The sequence below is a fragment of the Rhinatrema bivittatum genome, chromosome 4 (assembly GCF_901001135.1).
Source record: "Rhinatrema bivittatum chromosome 4, aRhiBiv1.1, whole genome shotgun sequence".
NCBI classification, from domain to species: Eukaryota; Metazoa; Chordata; class Amphibia; order Gymnophiona; family Rhinatrematidae; genus Rhinatrema; species Rhinatrema bivittatum.
The window spans coordinates 395,106,098-395,123,936 of record NC_042618.1 but is presented as its reverse complement, the minus strand read 5'-3'; the positions used below and the strand labels follow the sequence as shown (position 1 = coordinate 395,123,936).

At 45.9% G+C, this 17,839-nt stretch overlaps 1 protein-coding gene across 1 annotated transcript in view; it reads left to right on the top strand.

Moving 5' to 3' along the window:
* The window catches only part of ADAMTS9 (ADAM metallopeptidase with thrombospondin type 1 motif 9), a 366,656-nt gene that overhangs the window by 90,688 nt on the left and 258,129 nt on the right, over positions 1-17,839 (top strand). The window contains 3 exon segments of the mRNA XM_029601029.1: positions 657-803; positions 4,630-4,771; positions 5,023-5,130. Of these exon segments, the coding sequence (XP_029456889.1) occupies positions 657-803; positions 4,630-4,771; positions 5,023-5,130 (397 nt within the window).

Below are 17,839 nucleotides of genomic sequence, written 5' to 3'. Positions count from 1 at the left end.
TCACATCATAAGATTTTAGATAGATGCAAAACAAATTGCTTAGCTCAGCTATTGTTCCACAGCAATACTCTTTGCAAAATTGGCCTAAAAATGAAGACCCCAAAACACCAAGAGGGCCTTTTCTAATCTAATTCTACAGAATCTGGGTGTATTTTCCAGCTCAGGTCTTCAATTTCTTGGGCCAGCCAGGGCTGGGGATACTGAGGAGGAAGTGTTCACAACCCTTAGGGTGGAATGTATTGGCAAAACCTAGTGCCTGGTCTTAGGACCCATGATCGCAGCGTTCTGGAAGAAGCCGGTGAGTGGCCCCTAAATTGTTGCTGCAGTGACTGGGCTAATTGAGATGGGAGGAGATATACAATATGAGGGTGAAGGGGGGACTCTGGATAGTCACAAATGAAAACTCAAGATAGGCCAGTGGGTGCCGATTCTGATTGGACTGGATGCCCAAAGGAGCAGGACGAAACTGCGGAGACAAAAATAAAAAAAATCCCCAAAAGTCAGAAATTGTACATAGCAAAATATAAACACTCAAATGAGCAAGGTACTTTGAACAAAATGTGCATGCTTTTTACCCCTTCCCTTATTTTTATGTCGCTATTACTGCATTCAATTTAAAGTGTTTACCGTATTTCTCATCCTTTTATATTTGCTAGATTCAACATGCCCCATGATGATAGTAATAAGTGTAAGGAAGATGGTGTTAAAAATCAACAGCATGTCATGGCACCAACATTGAATTTCTTTACTAACCCCTGGATGTGGTCAAAATGCAGTAGGAAATACATTACAGAATTTCTTGAGTAAGTGATTTTTACTAATTGATAATTGATAATCTATTGCACAAGGATCCCCTCGGGCTCTCATTAGTTCAAATAATTTTATGGAAGAACAAGGGGCTAATAATTTGAGTCATTCAATTTAATATAGTCTATTGTTGTTTTTATTCTCCATTCTGTTGGACGGAAGGTTCTACAGTGTGAGTAGCGTTCATATCATTCCCTTGAAGAGTGTCAATGCGTTGTGTTTCCTGTTGGCTCACTGGAGAGTTTCCTTGTGCCTGGAGCATGACAACGTGTTGGTCACATGATGTTAGCAGAGGTGGTGTACTTCATGCTCTGATGCAGACTTCCATAACGTACAGATTGACATATGCTCATTCACCCTTGAGCCTGATGGAGATCCTCCATCATTCTTGTTGTGCTAGCCATGCCAATGTTCCATGCACTTCAGCTTGAGCAGCAAACTACTCTTTGTATCAGGTCTCATGACAGACATACATAGAGGGCTCGATTTGTGAAGCTTTTTTCGCCCAGAGATGCAGATTGGGGAATCAGGAGCATACATTGTGTAATGCATAGTTCTGATGTATTATTTTGGACACTTTATGGGGACACTGCAGATAAATGTGTGGGGTTTTTTAAAAGCTTAAAATATAGTCCTTAACAATTTATTTTATTTTAAAAAATGGTGGGAAGGGGGGAAATTGGTTTCTTTTATGCTACCTATACTAATGATGTTATTGTGCAGTAACTGGATATAGTTAAGCATTTATTTTTTGTAGAAATTTGCCAACGATTGGAAAAATAATGCTTGATTTGGCAAGCTTCAATTGCAAAATTTCCCAAGGGTTAAAATATACTTTATTTCCCACTAATAATATCAATAATTGACTTTGACTATGTATATTGACTTTGACCATATAAACAGAAGTTCTGATATATTCTGTATGGTATTCTTCAAACTGTCCCCTAGATTCATCATTCTGCTATATTTATAGCAGAATAATGTGTCGCGAAAAAAAAAGAGGAGGGGGAGGCAATAGTTACCAGCCGACCATATCACGACGGTGTGGTTTTGCTCGCCATGGTGTGGCTGTACCGCACACTATCGCCTCCATAGCGCCATAGGAAAAGGTGTAGTTATTTCCCGCTGTGCTGCCGGCGATAACTCCACCCAACCCCCACCCACACTCCTCCCCTTCCCCTAATTTTAATAATACGATGCCGGCAGATCGCACAATAAAGAATGATCCTGCAAGTGACATTTACCTGGAATAGCAGCGTGATTAGCTTTGCAAGTTCTGTCTGCATATATACATAGTTAAGCCTTTTGGTAATTCTAAATAGATGCATTATTTTTGCTTGTTCTAGGTACTTGGACATACTATGGAACCTATGGGGCGGATTTTAAAAGGAGCGCGAATAGGCCTACTTTTGTTTGCGCTCCAGGCGCAAACAAAAGTACGCTGGATTTTAGTAGATACGCGCGGAGCCGCGCTTATCTACTAAAAAACCTGGATCGGTGCGCGCAAGGCTATCGATTTTGTATAGCCGGCGCGCGCCGAGCCGCGCAGCCTACCCCCGTTCCCTCCGAGGCCGCTCCGAAATCGGAGCGGCCTCGGAGGGAACTTCCTTTTGCCCTCCCCTCACCTTCCCCTCCCTTCCCCTACCTAACCCACCCACCCGGCCCTGTCTAAGCCCCCCCTTACCATTGTCGGGGGATTTAAAATCCCCGCGCGTCAGCGGGCCTCCTGCGCGCCGGGACGCGACCTGGGGGCGGGTCCGGAGGGCGCGGCCACGCCCCCGGGCCGCCCCGGGCCATAGCCACGCCCCGGGCCCGCCCCCGGAACGCTCCCGACACGCCCCGAAAACGCCGCGCGGTTCGGGCCCGCCCCCCGACACGCCCCCTCCGAAAACCCCGGGACTTACGCGAGTCCCGGGGCTCTGCTCAGGGCCCTGCTCGCCTAAATCCGCCCGGTTTTGGGTGGATTTAGGCGAGCAAGGCTCTGAAAATCCGCCCCTATGCATGTAGACTAAGGTTGTTTAGCATGCTAAGGCCCTGCCATTCTAAATCGATCCCAGAAGATGTTAGCACATACGGGATAAAATTAGCACATCAATGAAGGAACGCCCAAGACAAATTTGGCTTTAGCAGGCATGTGGGAAACAGCAGGGTATGCTGTCCTCCACATGCTATTTAGCATGTGCTTTCTAAGGCCTAAAATTTAACTATTGCCCCAGAGCAGCTGTTAACGTTTTAACATGCACTCTATTTCAAGGACACAGATAACAAGATGCTTTGTGCATTTCATGGTGTAGGAGATATAACTGCTGGAACAGGAGTTGGTGGAAGAATGAAGTAGAGGACAGCGGAAAGAGCAAGAGAGTGAGGGGAAAGCCAGAGAGGAGACAGAAGAAGAATTGGAGGCAGAGAGGACAGAGAGCAAAAAAGAGAGGAGAGGTAGCAGGAAAAGGGAGAGGAGAGAGGGACAGAGAGGACCAGGACAGAACAGGAACAGCACAGGAGAACATGGAGGCAACATGTTTTTTTTCTCAGATAATTCTTTTCATGTTATATCATTGTTTAATGTGATTTTATTGTCTTGGGGGTGACCATGAGGTTACTGACATCTGATACTATTCTTCTCCAAACATGTTCTTTTGCTCCCAGAGATTTACTTATGGAGTTTCTCCAAAAGGGCATGATGTAGTTTTCCAGTATTGGTTCCAGAATATAGTTGTTTTCTTCTTGAGTTAAGCAGATCAACTGTTGGTCATGTACTTGGCTCTGTTGTGCTTGGTCCAGCCTCTGGCTCCTGTTCCTCCCCTACATTTTCCTCCTCCTCCTTTACATTCTGTACCTCCTTGACAGAAATAGGAAGCTCGTGTTTTGGGGAATCCTTGCCTACCTGACATCCCCTCCATTATCCTTCTACCATCCCTTCCTCCCCCTGCTGTGTTCTCCTTCCACCTGATGTTTATTGGGCCTGGCTTGCGCTATGTTTTCTCCCTCCTACATGCCTCTGCTCTGCTGCCTCTACCTGCACTGTGGTAGGCTTCATCCCTGAAGACTCCACTCTCCTCCTCCCTCTCTGCCCTGCTCTACTTAACCATACTCTCATAAGAACATAAGAAATTGCCATGCTGGGTCAGACCAAGGGTCCATCAAGCCCAGCATCCTGTTTCCAACAGAGGCCACCCACCCACATGCATAGTCACTTGCCCCCTTCCAGGCTTCATTTTTGTCACCAACCTCATCCTCTCTCTCCTACTTTTTCAAGACCCTTACTGATACAGAAAACTAATGGATGGAAACATGCACTTGCCCTCTCACCCACAGATCTGGAACAATGGACAAACTAAGATGTCTGGTTTATCCTTTCTGGGAACTCTCTGCTGTGCTCTTCAGTTTCCCTTTCACCTCTCTGCTTCAGTTGCCCTCCCACTTCACCTGTCAGCATTGACAACCAGTTGTATGTGCCCATCTAACTTTTATACAAGATTGAAGCAAAGACAGTCATAAGGAAGAGAGAACTGAGCATGTTATTTCTGTAGTGGTCACATGCTATTAAGCATTTGGATGTAGCATGCATGCCTTATATACATTTTTGGGTTAGCATGCGTGCTAATAGCTTGCATGTGCTATTAAGGCTAATTACTTAGCACATGGACTAAAAAATGTAGTGTGTCCCCCGTTAAGGAAAGTTTTAATGTGCATGTTAAAACTTTCAGTGTGCGGACCCAATAGGTCCCTATATGCTGACATCTTCTTTCTATGATTTTTATAGGAAAGGATTACATTTGTAATGCATTACCTTTACTGCACTTTTTTTATACTTTGTTCTAGCACTGGTTATGGGGAATGTTTGCTTGATGAACCAATCTCTAGGACCTACACTTTGCCTCAACAGCTTCCAGGTGTTATGTACAATGTTAATAAACAATGTGAATTAATTTTCGGACCAGGAGCTCAGGTGTGCCCATATATGGTTAGTACCATTGTTTACATTTGAAAATGTATTCTCAAATTTGATAATTGTGTTACATGATAGTTTTGATTACTATACAAATTAGTTAGAATGCAACATTAATACATTTACTTCTAGCTATATACAACATAGTAACAGGTCCAGCAATATAGCCTATTTAGTGGCAAATAGTAACAATGAGAGCAATATCAAAATTAGTTAATATTATAAAACTTACAGTGTCTTTATTTTTATTTTTTTGCAAAATTAAGCAGATGCAGTGCCGGCGACTCTGGTGCATTAACATGGAAGGAGCCCACAAAGGATGCAGAACTCAACACACACCTTGGGCTGATGGGACAGAGTGTGATCCTGGAAAGGTCAGAAAAATACACCATGTTTTTTTTTCCCTTAAGCATCTTCCCACAGAGGTCTGAACAATAATACAAAGCCCAGAGTATATTTAACAGTTCTCATGCTTCTGTCAAATTGCATAGGCTTCATACGGGCCGATTTAAACCAACTGTTTGTTGTCACCATTTGGTCTTTGAAATGCATTCTCTTCTTCTAAAAGCTAATAGTAGTTTGAAGAAATAATAGCATTCACCAAACACTGATGACAGAGGATTTCCCACTTATTATTGCTCTTGTATATGAAACTGGTAATTAGTAGTTCTTAAACGTCAACATCCTGGCCGGTTTCTTGCTAAGAAGATTTCAGGGTAGACTTTCCATAATAGTTTTCAAGTCTTAAATTTCTTTTGAGTGGACTTTTGCTGCATTCCCATTTAGCCATGTATAGTTAAGCATTCTCTCCCTCTTAGCAAATGTTGTTTTGTGCTTTGTATTTAATAATTCATGGCATGTAGGGCATTTTCTGAAACTTACCGCCCCAGCTGGAGAGCTGTAATTACTCAGAAGGCTTGGCTCAGAGCTGCTGATTGCAGCCATAAAACATGAATGATAACGTCTCCTAACAAGAAATGCCTTATAATATTTTGTTTTCCCCTGATTCCTGAAATTTGAGGACCTGGTAGGTAGAGCAGTTGAGATACAAATTAAGAGAAGTCCTGGAAAATCAGTTTGTGCGTTGGCCACCTGCATTCTTTGTGACTCTAGCCTGACCACCTTATCCCTCTGTTCCTTGACTTAGCTGCAGTTGGGTAGAAATAATGACATTATTCTCTCCCCATGGAAACTTGTGCGCATGCCAGGTGTCAGAAAATGTGTTACGAGTCTATCCACTCTCAAGGTATATGTATCTGGATGGCAGTTTTCAAAGTCATTTGCAGAGATAGTGATTTATCCAGGTAGATTAACTGTCTAAAAAGCACCCTCCCTCAAGCTGCTTAGAAGCCCAAGTGGCCTTTCATAGTGCATGTGCTTTCAGACGGCCATGAAGAAGTATTCCCAGAGGTGTGGTTAGGTCGTGGAAGAAACATATATCAAGCATAGATTTTAGTTTCCAATTTGCACACATTGGGGTAGATTTTAAAAGACCTAGGGGTAGATTTTTAAAAACTGCGCGATCGCATACTTTTGTTTGCGCAGCAGGCGCAAACAAAAGTAAGCTGGATTTTATAAGATACGCGCGTATCCTCTAAAATCCTGGAGGGAACTCTCTTTCACCCTCCCCTCACCTTCCCCTCCCTTCCTCTACCTAACCCACCCCCCCGGCCCTATCTAAACCCCCCCCTACCTTTATCCATGGATTTACGCCTCCCGGAGGGAGACGTAAATCCATGCGCGCCAGCGGGCTGCTGGCGCGCCGAGACCCGACCCGGGGGCGGTTCCGGAGGGCGCAGCCACGCCCCCGGAATGCCCCGGCACGAAACCACGCCCCCGGGCCCGCCCCCGAAACGCCGCGTCCCGCCCCCGAAACGCCGCGTCCCACCCCCGAAACACCGCGTCGTTCGGCCCCGCCCCGACACGCCCCCTTCCAAAAACCCCGGGACCTACGCGCATCCTGGGGTTCTGTGCGCGCCAGCGCGCAAGACACTGCTCGCGTAAATCCGCCCGGATTTACGCGAGCAGGGCTTTTAAAATCCGCCCGCTAGCATGTAAAACCTGGGGTTGCTTAAAGGGGTGGTCTGGGGGGGTGGGGCGGGGAAGTCCGGGGGCAGGGCTAGGGTCGCCCGGCACAGCAACCATTTGCCACTGTGCCGGGGGATCGCGTGCCGGCAGGGTGACGGCGTGCGTAATCTGCGCCTGCTCGAAGCAGGTGCAACAGGTAAGTTACTAACCACGCCTCTGGGAATACTTCTTCATGGCCGGCTGAAAGCACATGCACTATGAAAGGCCACTTGTGCTTCTTAGCAGCTTGAGGGAGGGTGCTTTTTAGACAGTTAGGATAGGGCTAGGGGGCGAGAAGGTTAGGGGAAGGGGTAGGAAGGTTAGTATAGGGGGTAGGGAACTGCGGAAGGCCGCGGGCGTCGGCGCATGCACGTTATAAAATCGCATGTCCATGTGTGCGCGTCGGGTACTGCCCGCACATGGACGTGCTTGCACATTCTTTTAAAATCTACCCCATTATTTACATTGAAATTTCACCCGCACAAAAAGCAGGCACCAGGTCCGCAGGATTCTTTGTACCCACTGAACGTTTGCTAAGAAAAAATGTGCAGGTACTTTCTCTTTGAAACTTAGCTAGAAAGTGCCTGCGGATTTTCCAGAGAAGCAGGGAGTTGCCAAATTGCCGGCCTGCAGTACAGTATGTATCAAAAGTATGACACTTCTTTTGGAAAGAAAGATGCTAAATTAATCCTTGGAAAAGCAGGAGGTTTTTTTTTTGTTTATAATCTGTTTTTATTATCAAACCAAAAAAACAGTACATTATGCAAAAGAAATTTGAATAACAGGCCGCAACCAATGTGCAGCAACAATAGAAGCGAATACACTTAACAATGCCTTAATGACAGTACACAAAAGAATACAATTGTGCCATTGTTATAATTGTAGAGCATAACAGTAGCACATGGTCACATAACAAAGTTTAGCTAATATGCTAACTATTCAAACCCTCAGGAGTTTTTAATTGTAAGAAAAGATTCTATGTCATCCCAAGAGTTAATGCCTACTACAATCCCAAATCAGACTGTAAGACTTGATCCTCAAAATCTTGATGCTGGAGGTGGTTTAAACAAATACTGTGGTGGAACTTAAATATCTTGGGAACAGATAAAGAGTAGTGGAATGAAAGGACTGAGAGACTGGAAAGACTGGGGGCAAGAGGACTAGGTATTGGTTTAGGTATGTTCATTTGTCTATATCGGTAGAGAACAAAGGAGAGAAAATAACAAAAAACGACTTGGATGAGGAGCGATATGGTGCAGATGGTCACGCTTGTATGGCTGACAGCAGGGATATATTCTTACTGAGAGCAGTGTAGATAAAAACCACCAGGCAGACAAGGCTGGCCAATTGATTCTTATCTGCTGTCTTCATCTACTATCTTATGGTATTTTATTTTACAGTAAAGGAGTGGTCTTGTTGTTAGCAATGGGCTAAGAACCGGGGGAAACCAAGGTTCAAATCCCACATCTCCCCCGATACTTCTTATGACCTTGGGCAAGTCACTTGATCTCTTTTTGCCTCAGGTATTGAATTACAAGCTGTTTGGGGCATGGACTTATATTTATACCTGAAATTGTCAATTGCCTCAAGCTACATTTCGAAAGGAATTATTATTATTATAATAAACTAACTTTTCCTGAAGCTTTCATTCCATTCAGGATATTTCTCTGGAACAAAACTGTTGAGTATCGTGACCTACTCTGAATGTGAAGCTTTCCTGAGTAGCCTCAGATATTTTTGTGGTCATCTCTTTAATAAAGTTATTCCATTTGTTTCCCAGGCTTGATTTAACATGACCTCACAATACAGAGGGATGAAAAGTACACTAATGTCTTTCATTCTGTGCCAGTGTCTGTTTTTTCTCCTGTTTCTGTGCCATGCAGCCAAAAGCTAAGTTCAAATGGCCAAGGTAAATGCACAGTTCATCCAGTTGCTCTAACCATTAGGTTTTTCTTCCTTTTGAAAATAGAGTCCAAAGTGTTATTCTGAGTGGCACAAAGCATTACACTGAATGCAGAAAAAAACATTACATGTTCTAAAATTCTCCCAGCATAATAAAAATGTCTTTGTATCTGAAGCTCACATGAAAGGCATCTGGCAGGTTTTCCAGATTAATTTCCACATGGTTGTGAAGACGCTGATTGATTTTGACCAAAGGGAATTGTCATATTTCCCTGTTATGATTACTTGTATTCCCTTTATCTGTGTCTGATTGTAAAAAGTCATATATTACTGATTCCAAAGTGCATTTTGGGAGCAGCCTGAGAAAGAGATCAAGCAGTCCTCATCCTACGGCAGCTAGGGGATGAAAGGTGCTGTAGTGGAGGAATAATTATGTGGTAAATAAAGTGAATAATGTTCACTAATTTGTACTATAATAAGATGTTAGGTACATGGTTATGAATTACAGTTAGGGCAATCTATATATTTTGTGCCACTATATTATAGGCTTTTGAGGCTTGAATACTGCCTTACTCTGTGCCTGTTTTTACATCTGTGATATATGGAAAGCAAAGCACAAACACAAAGCACTTTTTATGAGTGTATCCTTGGAAACCAAGGGATTTGCATGCCAAAGCCAAGTCTCAGAGAATACTATGGGAATATCTCCTTGTTCTAGCCTAAATCGAATATACCAAAGGACGGTAACTATAAAACGGATGTGCAGGTGCACATATACACATGTATGGATGTGAGGCCAGATACACTGCAATTTTATATCCTGCGTGGACAAACACGCGCAAACTATAAAATAGCCCTGGTGCGTATATGTGTGCCCCCAATTTTAAGCTTGTATGTGCACAGCAGCATAATGTTGGCTTTGAGCCACACAAGAGAGGGAATTTTATAACAGGTGCGCGTCCAACCCATGACTAATTTCACCACTTTGTCCACCAGATTGCCCAGTCTACAGATAGGGGCCTGCACTCCCCCCAGATAACCCAGACCCCCTCAAGCACAATATGCGGTCAATTCCCGGCATCCTTCTTCTCGGTGGCCCCAGGTCATCGACCGCGTGCCGGCTATTTTTCAAGGCATTGTCTGGCTTTCGTCGGTGCCCCCAGTGCCCATGGACCATGTCCATCATGGATCTGCATGATCTTTGCATCCTCTGCCTGGAGGCATCGCACAATGTCCAAGGGTGTCTGCTGTGTGATCAGATGACCCCCAAGGGCTGTCGTGCTCGGCTCGATAAAATGGAGAAACTTTTTGGTTGCAAAAAATATGCTCCATCCATGCCTGCGACGGAGTCATTGACACCCGGGGGTCAGGGGGAACTGCTTGATATGCTACCCCTCTCCACAACCCCGGGGGCATCATCCAGAGACTGAGGAGACAGTGACCAGCCCTCCATGGTCTCATTGCTTTCAAGAACATTGGAATCCTCCGCCTCCTCCTTGCACCGGGGAAAGACCTGGCCGAGCACCGTGGGAGATCCCGCAAGCATCAACACCGATCACTGTCGACGCACGGCTCTGGCTCCAGTGCAGTACCGGCAGCTGCCGTACCGCCACTGAAATTACCCCATGGTACGGAGGCCCCCTCCTCCGATAAATTCGGGAGCCCCAGGCATTCCCCACTGATCTAGGTGCCGGGCACTGTGCCCCTTGGGATCCAAGGAGGCACTGGTGACGCCTCGTTCCCTCCCACAGTCCTATCCTCACCGGACTTTCAGGAGGAGTTGGACCGCAGGGTGTAGAGTGCAGTACTCCGAGCCCTATGGAGCGTTGAGCCTCCCCCACTACCGGCCCCCATACCTGTGCCAGAGCCCGCATCGTCTATCTTGGCGCCCCTGCTCGAGTGTCTGGATGTCCTACTTGGACCCTCCTGATGCAGCCGGTGCCCGAGGGACCCTCAGTTTCCCAGCAGCCACCGATGCCCCCCTCAGGAGCGATCCCCATCATTTGGTCCTCCGAGGAGGAAGATGCATCCGGCACTATGGTCCAGGGGCCTTGGTTCCACGATCCTTTGCCCAGACTCTCAGGCCTCCCGCATCCTCCGGTATCCCCATTGCCGACAGGACCAACGATGCCGTCGGTGCCTGAGACCCTCGGATCCCAGGGCCAGGGATTTACACCAGCCTCACCCTTGCAGGTCCTGCGACAGCCTTAGCAAGAAAGAAGGCCCTTACTATCCGTGGGGAGATGATATTTTGGAGACTTCTTCTGATATCTCTGATGACACCCTGTCAGAACCTTCGCCACCAGAGGAAAGACGTCAGTCTCCTCCAGAGGACATTTACTTTGTGGGTTTTGTCAGGGCCATGGCTAACGCTATCCCCTGAGGAAACAACAAAGAAGTAGATGCCCAAAGAAAGTCTTTGCCAAATCTTTAATAGGTGGAGACGTATAATGTTAATTAAAATTGCCCGACTCAGGCCGTGTTTCGCCACATACCAGTGGCTGCCTCAGGGGCTACAAATAAACAAATATAAATAGAATAAATCATAAATTCATAAAAAATCATTAAATAATTTAAATAATTAAATAATTAAAACAGACCAATTACTTGAACAAAATTAAATAGAAACAAACAGCATTAAGAACCTCACATAAAATAACAACAATAGAACAGATATAAAACATCCATAAAGCAGGGCCACTGGACTGCTCAGGAAGCTCTCTGTCAGATAAACGTCTTAGAGCTTCACGTGATTTGTTACGCTCTCTGGGCATTACGAGACTGGTTGTCCCACAAAACAGTCCTGATTTGGACGGACAATCAAGTTGCAATGTGATATATCAAAAGCAAGGAGGCGGTACAGATCTGGTCCTGGGTTCTGTCCCAGGGGATGTCTCTGCGAGTGACGTATCTACCCAGGATGCTGAATGTGCTGGCAGACCACCTAAGCCACTCTTTTCAGCTTCATGAGTGGTCCCTGAACCCGGATGTAGCAGCCTGGATTTTTCACCAATGGACCCCTGTCACATGGTAAGAGCACAAGATGGCGCCGGCCGTCCATTGCTCCTACCATGTGACAGGGGCTGACCAATGGCACCGGTAGCCCCTGTGACATAGTTAGGGCAAAGGCTATCAGCGCCATTTTGATTACTGGCAGCCGACGGTCCGAGTGCAGGAGGTCGCTCCCAGACCCCCGCTGGACTTTTGGCAAGTCTTGTGGGGGTCAGGAGGGTCCCTCAAGACTTGCCAAAAGTCTTGGGGAGGGATTGGGATGGTGGGGGGGGGGGGGGTTGTATTAAAGTGAATTTTAATGCTTGGGGTGGTTTTTTATTAAAAAAAAATAAAATGTGCCCCTTCCCCCGTACAAACCCGAAAAACTAATTTTCCTCGTAGTTCGGGGAAAATCAGTTTCGTAGTTCGGGCCCCCCCCCCCCCCCCCCCCCCACCATCCCGATCCCTCCCCAAGACTTACTAACATCCCTGTGGTCCAGCGGGGTCCTGCGAGGGATTTCTCCCTCCGTGCCATCGGGCTGTCTTGCTTGTCTCGATCAAAATGGCGCCGATAGCCTTGGACCTACTATGTCACAGGGGCTACCGGTGCCATTGGTCAGCCCCTGTCACATGGCCATCGGTGCCATCTTGTGCTCCTACCATGTGACAGAGGCTGACCAATGGCACCGGTAGCCCCTGTGACATAGTAAGGGTAAAGGCTATCGGCGCCACTTTGATTACTGGCAGCCGACGGTCCGAGTGCAGGAGGTCGCGCCCGGACCCACGCTGGACCACCAGGAACTTTTGGCAAGTCGTTGAAATTGCCTAATTCGTGATAAACGAACCATATCTCTATTAACTATAATGTTGTGTGACATACCACTCTCCATGGAGCAGACAGTGCGAACATGGAGAGGACTCATGGCTAAAAGAAAAGGTAGGGTAATACTGAAAGCCTTTCCAGTCTCTCTTTCAAATTTTAAAACAAAGAAAGAGAAGGGCAGAAACACACATGAGCCCATCACAATGGACCATCTCCCTCTATATACAAGTGGAGGAGAAGGGAGAAATCTGTGTAGTGTGGGCAGCCGGCTTGGTTATTTACCTTGACTGCCACATGTGGCTGCCAGTTCTCCTCCACTGTGCTGCTTGAAGCACAGTGGAGGAGAACTCCACTGTGCTTCAAGCTCAGAGTGAGTCACATCCAGTGCTCATTGCGCATACTCTCCTTGTCTTACTCAGTCTGGTGATAAGACAGAGGCTGGAAGGACTCAAAAGAGGAGGCTCAATTAAGAGAAGATGAAAAGGTCTGTGTGAAATATGTGTGCTGCACAAAGAGGGGCCCTCCATGCCCTGCATGCAGCCTATTAACTTTCACACTCCAGAGCTCATGCTATAGCTAGGAAGGAGAGGCATACAGTACTTGACTACACATGTTCCCAGAAAGGAGCTCCTACACATTTAAGAGCCACTGCTTGCGTCTCTTATTACTATGAGGTGCTGAGAGCAGAGCCCTAATGCTGGTCTGGATCTGAGCATCAGGGAATGGTGACTTTTCTCCGAGGACAAGCAGGATAGTAGTGCTCACACATGGGTGATATTATCAGATGGAGCCTAATATGGAAAACTTATGTCAAAGTTTCTAGATCTTTGACTAGGCACACTAAACATGCCCAGCATGCCCTATACCACACGTTCACTTGAGGTCCCTCTTCAATCTCTTTTTTTCCGCAGAGGTGTGAGCCTTGCGGTTTAATTGAGCTCTAAACTTGGCTTTTTGCCTTGTGGAAAACTTTTGTTGTTCACATTTTTTTCATGATTTTTCTCTTCGTTCCGTCACCAGGTTCCTCTTAGTGCCCTCCCATACTGTCCCCAGTCAGGGTTCTCAGTGTTCAGTAAGTTTTCTTTCGCAGTCAATTCCACCCGTGGTAGAAATGCCTCAGTGCCCGCTGGCCATTGATGCCCACCACCATCGTTCGTCTTTAAGCCCTTTTGTTTCACCCCATCATGGCCATGTCCAGTTTTCACAAATGCCCCTGGTGCCCAAGGACCATGACCATCACTGATCCTCATGAGATACGTATCCTCCTCCTGGGGGCATCGCATGACGTCTGGGGTTGTCACTTGTACACCCAGATAACCCCGAAGGGACATCGGATTTGAATCATCAAGATGGATCAGCTCTTTGGGTCGAGGAAGTCCAAGCCATAGGCATCGATGGCATTGGCATTGAAGAACCTCGGAGTTGCTCTGATGGATATCATGCCATTGACATCGGTAGGGCCATCAGTTCTATCGAGGTTGCCAGTGGATAGGGGCGCCGGAGACCGACCATTGTCGATCTCCTCCAGGCCGAGGATGCCGGGTTCATCGTCTTTGACCTCGGCACTAGGGAAAGACTGGGCCGAGCATTGAGAGAAGCCTAAGAAGCATTGGCACTGGTCCCTGTTGATGCATGGTGCCGGGCACAGGGTTGCACCAGCTTTTGCCATGATTCCCCCGAAGCGGCCCTATGGCAAGGAGCGCCCATCCTCCATTGATGCCTGGGGTCTGCGAAGGTCTCCACTGTTCCTGGTGCCAGTTGTGAGCCCCCTCATGGGTCCAAGGAAGATCTGGTCACCCTTCCTTCCTCCCAATCAGTGTTGGAATCAGCAACATTTGAGGAGGAGCTGGAGTGCCGAGTCTAGCTGGCGGTGGAGAGGGTGCCACAGGACTTTGGTCTGTGGCACCGATGGCACCAGAGCTGACGCTGCCCGTTTTTGTACCGCTTCTGGAGAAGCTCAGTGTGCTTATCGTTGCATTACCGACCTAGCTGGTATTGGTTCCCAGGACAGCACCGATGCCTAGAGGGTTACCGAGGCCGCTTCCTACCAATACAGTGGTCGTCGCTGGTTCCTCTGAGGAGGAAGCTCCATTGGGACCAGCGGAGGTGCCGAAGCCTGTAGTCCTCCATCCAGTTCCACCAGTGCATGCACCTCTGGACGTAGGCCGAGCACCTAAGGCCCCATTCCCTGTGGCAATCAGTGAGGATGAGGGTCCCTATGACCCCTGGGGGGATGATCAGATGGAGTCATTCTCCAAGGACTCGGATGGTCTCCCATAACACTCTTCTCCTCCAGATAAGCAGAGGAAGTCTCCACTTGAGAACTTACCTTCACAGGGTTTGTGAGGGTATTGGCAGAGGCCATCCCATTCCAGCTTTTGTCAGAGGAGGATGCCAGGCACAAAATGCTTGAGATTCTCCAGTTCGTGGAGTCTCCTAAGGAGATCGTGGCGGTCCTGGTTTTTAATGAATTTCCATGTTTTAATTAATGTGTATGTTCATTTGTACTTCGCCACAATCAGTGGAGATAGCGGCATAGAAATGCTTTTAAATAAATAAATAAACGTTATTGGCATGGCAATTTTACATGTATTGCCAAAGTAATATACAGGATGCTTAAAATAAAAGGGTAGGAAAAGAAAGGAAAAAAAATTACAAAATGGTAATAAGTCAAGTAAAGTTACAGGTTACAGAATGTACAGCATCAGCAACATGCCTCTGGTTTGGGTGTCAGTCTGTGTTGTCCCAGGTCAGGTTTTATTTCTGCTCTGTTGCTGTTTCTCCTCTTCCCGCCAGGATTGTAAAGAGTTTCTCTTGCTCATTCTTTTGTGGGAAGTCTTGGATTTTCTCTGTCAGCTTTGGGAAATGTGCATCTCTGATCTCTTTGTATTTGCACAGCACAAGAGGAAATGCATTTCTGTTTTTATTTCTCCTGTGTTGAACTGCATAGTGAGCCTGTCTTTTTGAGGTTTCCAGTCTAGTTTTTCTCTTCATCTGTCTTTAATTAGTCTGTGATCACTTATTCTGTATTTAGTGAGGGTCTGCCTATTTTTTTTTTTTTGCATTTGTGACTAAGGTGAGGAGGTCTGCTAACATGCAATTTCTGTGTAGGGATGTGTAACCATCCAGTTTGTTCTGTTTTCTAATTTGCTCCTCCCACTAGGGAGGCACATTGGTTTTCTAGGGTGCATTGCAGTATTCTCATTGCTGCCTTTTCGTAGACTGGGTGGTAGTTATTTGGGTTTTTGGGTACTTGCCAGATTCTTATGGCCTGGATTGATCACTGTTCTTATGTTCTTATGTTCTTATTTAAGTTGTGGGTGTTAGTGTTGGGTTGGTATGGCAAGTTTGTTTCATAGGTGCTGAGTATATTTTGTTCAGGGTTTTTTTTGTTATTTCACAGTATGCCTGGTAGTGGAGGGAGTTTGTGTCACTGTTATTGAGATGACACCAGAATTTAAATATTCTTTTTTGCATGGGAAGTAGTAGGAAGCATCCTAATTGTGCTCTGTACCCATTATTAGAGATGTTTTTGTGGACACGAAGTGTCTGCTGAACTGGATGTACAGGGTTTCTATAGAGGCTCTTTTACATTCTTTATGGTTTGGGGTTAGTGATAAACCCCAGACCTCAGTCCCATATAAGAGGCTTTGTTGAATGATGCTCTCAGATAATTTTAATAGTAGTTTTACTAGGGCGTTGTATTTGTCCAGTTGATTCTTACTTGCATATATAGTTCATAAAGCTTTATCTTGTAGTGTCTTTATAGCCAGTTTAAAACTCCCGAGTGCATTTAATCTCAAGCCAAGGTATCGTATCTTTTGGATTAAAGGTTGCGGCTTTTTACATGCAGTTTTGTGGGTGCAATCTATACATAGGCCTGGAAAGGTAGTATTATTGCTCTCTGTAATCACCTGTTAAGAAAGAAAAATCAGGGAAAGCTTACACTGGAAAGGATCACGCAAAGAAAAAAAATTCACACTAAGGACCAATCCTATTGTGTGACCTTACAAATGTTTTGCAAAATTTACTAATTTTTTGCAAAATTTGCTTGTCACATTTCTTCAAGAAATTTTACATATTTATTAAACTGCCTGTATTCAGGGGCAGATTGGCCTTTCAAGGGGTCGGGCAAGCCCTGGTGGACCAGTCTAGGTGGTCATGTGGTCTCTTCAGCTCCTGCTTGCATTGCAGGCGTGGCTGTGGCCCCACATTGTAGTTGTGATGACTGATGAGCATTGCCTGCACATCAAGCAACCGATGAATATTCATCTCATTTATGCTGCTTTCCCCCAAATCTAGTAACTGGCCTGGTACTGGGTAAGTCGGCTCGACAGCTTAACCATGTGGTTATATTAAGCAGTGACATAATTTATTAACTTTACAAGCTTTTTGCCATTTTTTCACTAATGCGACATACTCAACAGTGACCTATATAAGAACATCAGAACATAAGAACATGCCATGCTGGGTCAGACCAAGGGTCCATCAAGCCCAGCATTCTGTTTCCAACAGTGGCCAATCCAGGCTACAAGTACCTAGCATAAGAGCATGCCATACTGGGTCAGACCAAGGGTCCATCAAGCCCAGCATCCTGTTTCCAACAGTGGCCAATCCAGGCTACAAGTACCTAGCATAAGAACATAAGAACATGCCATACTGGGTCAGACCAAGGGTCCATCAAGCCCAGCATCCTGTTTCCAATAGAGGCTAAACCAGGCTACAAGAACCTGGCAAGTACCCAAACACTAAGAAGATCCCATGCTACGGATGCCAGTAGTAGCAGATATGGTATGCTCAACTTCTTATTAGGAAGAATTTGAATTTATGTTGGCCTTTTCTGGAAAAATCATAATTTTTGTTTTCTCCAGAATTACTTATAGGGCCTCTGATTTGCAGTAGGTTTAGATTCTCTTGTAGACCACCTGTAGTGGAGGACAGAATGACCTTGTCATCTGCACATAGCTGGCATTTGACTTCTGAGAGCTAAGTAGGGGTGTGCAATTGTTTTTCCCGAATTAGGCAATGTCAACAAAATTGACTAATTTGGAATGGTTCGGGAGAGCCGAAAAACGATTGAATTTTTCTGAAATTTCAAAAAAAATTCATTTTTGAGTTAGCGCTCTAACTCCCGTTAGCATGTGCTAACTTTGCTAGGTTAGTGCTCACTAACCCGAAAATCAGGTCCCCGGAAAAAAAAAAACCCCGAACCGTGGGAAAAATGAAATTCCCGCGGGGGGGGGGGGCCGAAACGAAACAAAACCCGACACAAAATTTTTCCCCAAAGCACATCTCTACTA